Source organism: Suricata suricatta, chromosome 8, assembly GCF_006229205.1.
Source record: "Suricata suricatta isolate VVHF042 chromosome 8, meerkat_22Aug2017_6uvM2_HiC, whole genome shotgun sequence".
Lineage (NCBI taxonomy): Eukaryota > Metazoa > Chordata > Mammalia > Carnivora > Herpestidae > Suricata > Suricata suricatta.
The window spans coordinates 51810653-51813562 of NC_043707.1; the positions used below are offsets into that span (position 1 = coordinate 51810653).

General features: G+C 53.4%; 1 protein-coding gene across 1 annotated transcript in view; it reads right to left on the minus strand.

Moving 5' to 3' along the window:
• The window catches only part of LOC115299125 (glutathione S-transferase Mu 1-like), a 4209-nt gene extending 1305 nt beyond the window's left edge, over positions 1-2904 (minus strand). Inside the window, exons 1-4 of the mRNA XM_029948455.1 lie at positions 2833-2904; positions 2639-2739; positions 1767-1862; positions 1575-1685 (exon numbers count right to left, since the gene is read on the minus strand). Coding sequence (XP_029804315.1) covers positions 1575-1685; positions 1767-1862; positions 2639-2710 — 279 coding nt within the window. The 5' untranslated portion in view covers positions 2711-2739; positions 2833-2904. The remainder of the gene's footprint in view (positions 1-1574; positions 1686-1766; positions 1863-2638; positions 2740-2832) is intronic.
• Between the last annotated feature and the right edge of the window lie 6 nt (positions 2905-2910).

Below are 2910 nucleotides of genomic sequence, written 5' to 3' on the forward strand. Positions count from 1 at the left end.
CTCCTGATGCTGAGGGAGGCTCCCATCTTCCCAGGGTTTGCCACACAGGGAACCCCAGCAGAACGAGGGGGTAGCCTCAAAATGAGACTGGGCAGCTTGCAGGAGAGGCCACACCTCACCCAGTGACTCAGCAAAACCTGCATGAAAGGGGAGAGGCTGAGGAGCATGAAAGTCAGGCCAGGCCAGACTCTGATTACCCCTCTTAAAGGAGAAAGTCCAACTGGGAGGCCTGGGATCGGAGCCCAATGTCATGGGCACCGACCACCTCCTCCCACTTCCTGCTGCGGCCCCTGGCCATATGACACTCAGGGATGTCTGAGCACCATCTTCCCAAGCCACGGAGGGCCCGCTGAGTTCTAAAGGATTCAAACATCCTGGGACTGCCTGTGCCGAGCAGGCCACACACTGTAGCCCATGGCTGTCTCTGTCCCTCCTGCCAGCCAGTCCTAGGAGCTCTGGAAAAATCCCCAAGGCCACTCACCTGGGCCCAGAACCCAGGCTGATAAAAATCAGCTGAGAAAGCAGACCTCTCAATGGGGACTGGGAAAGGGAAATGGACTGCAGGCTGAAAACCCTGCTGGGCAAATGCCCCAAATCCCCACAGCTCTCATTAAGCAGACTCTATGCCCTCCAGCAAGTGACCAAGGGTGACAAGTGACAGCAGGTGAGGCCCAGGCTGTGCACCCACTGCACCCACTTGGCACCACACACACCACACAGCAGAGTACTCCTGTAGTCCTCCACCTGCACTGAGTCCCAGGGCGCTGGCCTAGGATCCTTGCATCCCCACCGGGCCTGCCACGGTGCCTCACACCCAGGTGATCAGGTCAGTGAACAGGACTTACAGTGAATGGGCCCTCCCACTTCTGACACAGAAGCTTCCATGATTGGAAAGAGGAAGGAAAAGGAGACACGGAGGTAAGGTAAGGAGAGTGCCCCGCCACAGAAGACTCAAGGTGAGCTCCTTCCACAGAGGCCCCCGCTTATGTCCTCACGTCCCAGTACCAGTATATCGCTGGGGGTCTCAGCGCTGCCCCACGCGGGGGTCAGATTGCTGCAAAGCTGCCTGGAGATGCAGAGTAAATGTTGTCTGTGTCCTTCTTAGGCAGTGTCATCCCTACCCTGTGTCCACTCCACTAGTGCCAGCTACACACACACTCCTGAACATCAGCTGCATCCACGTGGCCCTGAGCATGTGGCCCGCACAGGTAAAGGACCTGAAGTGTGCACTCTGGTGCAGGAAAGGGAGAGCCACGGGCTGCTGCCTACAGAAGCCATAGGCTGACTCAGGGTCCAGCACAGTCTGTACTGGCTCTGTGACCTTCGACAAATGACTTCTCCTTTCAGATTCAGTTTCCTTACCTGTAAAAAGATGATAATTCTTCTCCTATGTACGGATGTGGTAAAGATTTAATTTGACACAATACATGTAAGATCCCGAGCACATCTCATGATATAGCCAAACCTTCACAAATGCTACTTATTTTTTTAGATACAGGACTAGAAAAGCATCAAGAAAAAGGAGGGGGGGACAAAAAAGATATAAAGAGTCAGGAGGATAGGAGGGGAATCACCTCAAAGCGGGCCACGAAGTCCTTCAGGTTCGGGAACGCATCCAGGCACTTGGGTTCGAATATACGCAGTACATCAAGGATGTCATAAGCCAAGAAATCCACATAGGTGAGCTATTATAAATGGTAAGGGATGAAACTCTGAACCTGGGAGAAATGACAGCTCCCCATCCCCCCCAAAAGCCTTCCCCTTACCTTCTCCCCTGCAAACCAAGTTCTCTTCCCCAGAAACTGTGAATACAGCTGCATCTTGCCAGGGATGGACTCCAGATACCCAGGCTTCAGTTTCTCCTGAGGCACAGAAGAACCATCACCACCCGCAGACACAGACTCCCTGGGCAGACTCCCCTGGGTTATGGATAAGCCCGTCCCCCCACTGGAGCTGGGCCATTGTCCAGCCTATGAGTTATCTATTCTGTGCTCAGCAGACTCCTACTGGGCAGCCCCTCCATCTGTTAGAGGCAATGGGAAGGCAGAGAACAACACCTCACTGTCCCACTGTCACCACTCACCTCCAAACGCTCCCCCACCCTGCCCCACCCTCAGGTCAGACCCCGAAGGGCTGGGAGAACCAGCCAGAGCTCTGGACTCAGGCATCAGGCAGAAGCAAAGAAGCACACCATTGTAATGGCCTAGGGAAATAAGGTGTAAGTTCTAGCTACTGGATGATGGGCAGTGGTGGACACTTGAGCTGTTTCTGGAAAGACGTAGAAATTGAGAGGCTGAGAGGAAGGAGAGAGAGGGACAAAGCCCTGTGGCTGCTGCTGAGCTGCCTGCGGGACAAAGATGCTCAGAAGTGGGGGTGTCAAGGAGAAGGCATGAGGCTAAGAAAGCAAACACACTGTCCAGGAACTGAATTTCCACCCTGGAGTCTAGACTCTCTAAGATAAGCAAAAACTGAGTCAGAGTTTTCATCTCATGCATTGATTTATGAAAATATAAAGAGCAGCTTGGAGGATCAGTAGATCCTTGGAGTTCAAATGGCAAACAAGATCAGTGTAGACGGCATAGAAAGGACCACTCTCCATTCAACACCCTGTCTATCTGCACACAGAGACACAACTCACAAAATCAGGGTTGTAGCAGACTCTGGCCAAGGAGATGCGGGTATCCATAACCTCATTCTCCAAAATATCCATTCGAATCTTCTCCTCTTCTGTCTCCCCACCTACAGCCCACACAACGGAGACTCACCCTCAGCATCCCCCCAGGCAAGCCCAGGGGCATGGCCACCCCGAACCCCGCCCCCAGCCCCACTCACATAGGTTGTGCTTGCGGGCAATGTAGCGAAGGATGGCGTTGCTCTGGGTGATCTTGTGAGCCCCATCAATTAAGTAAG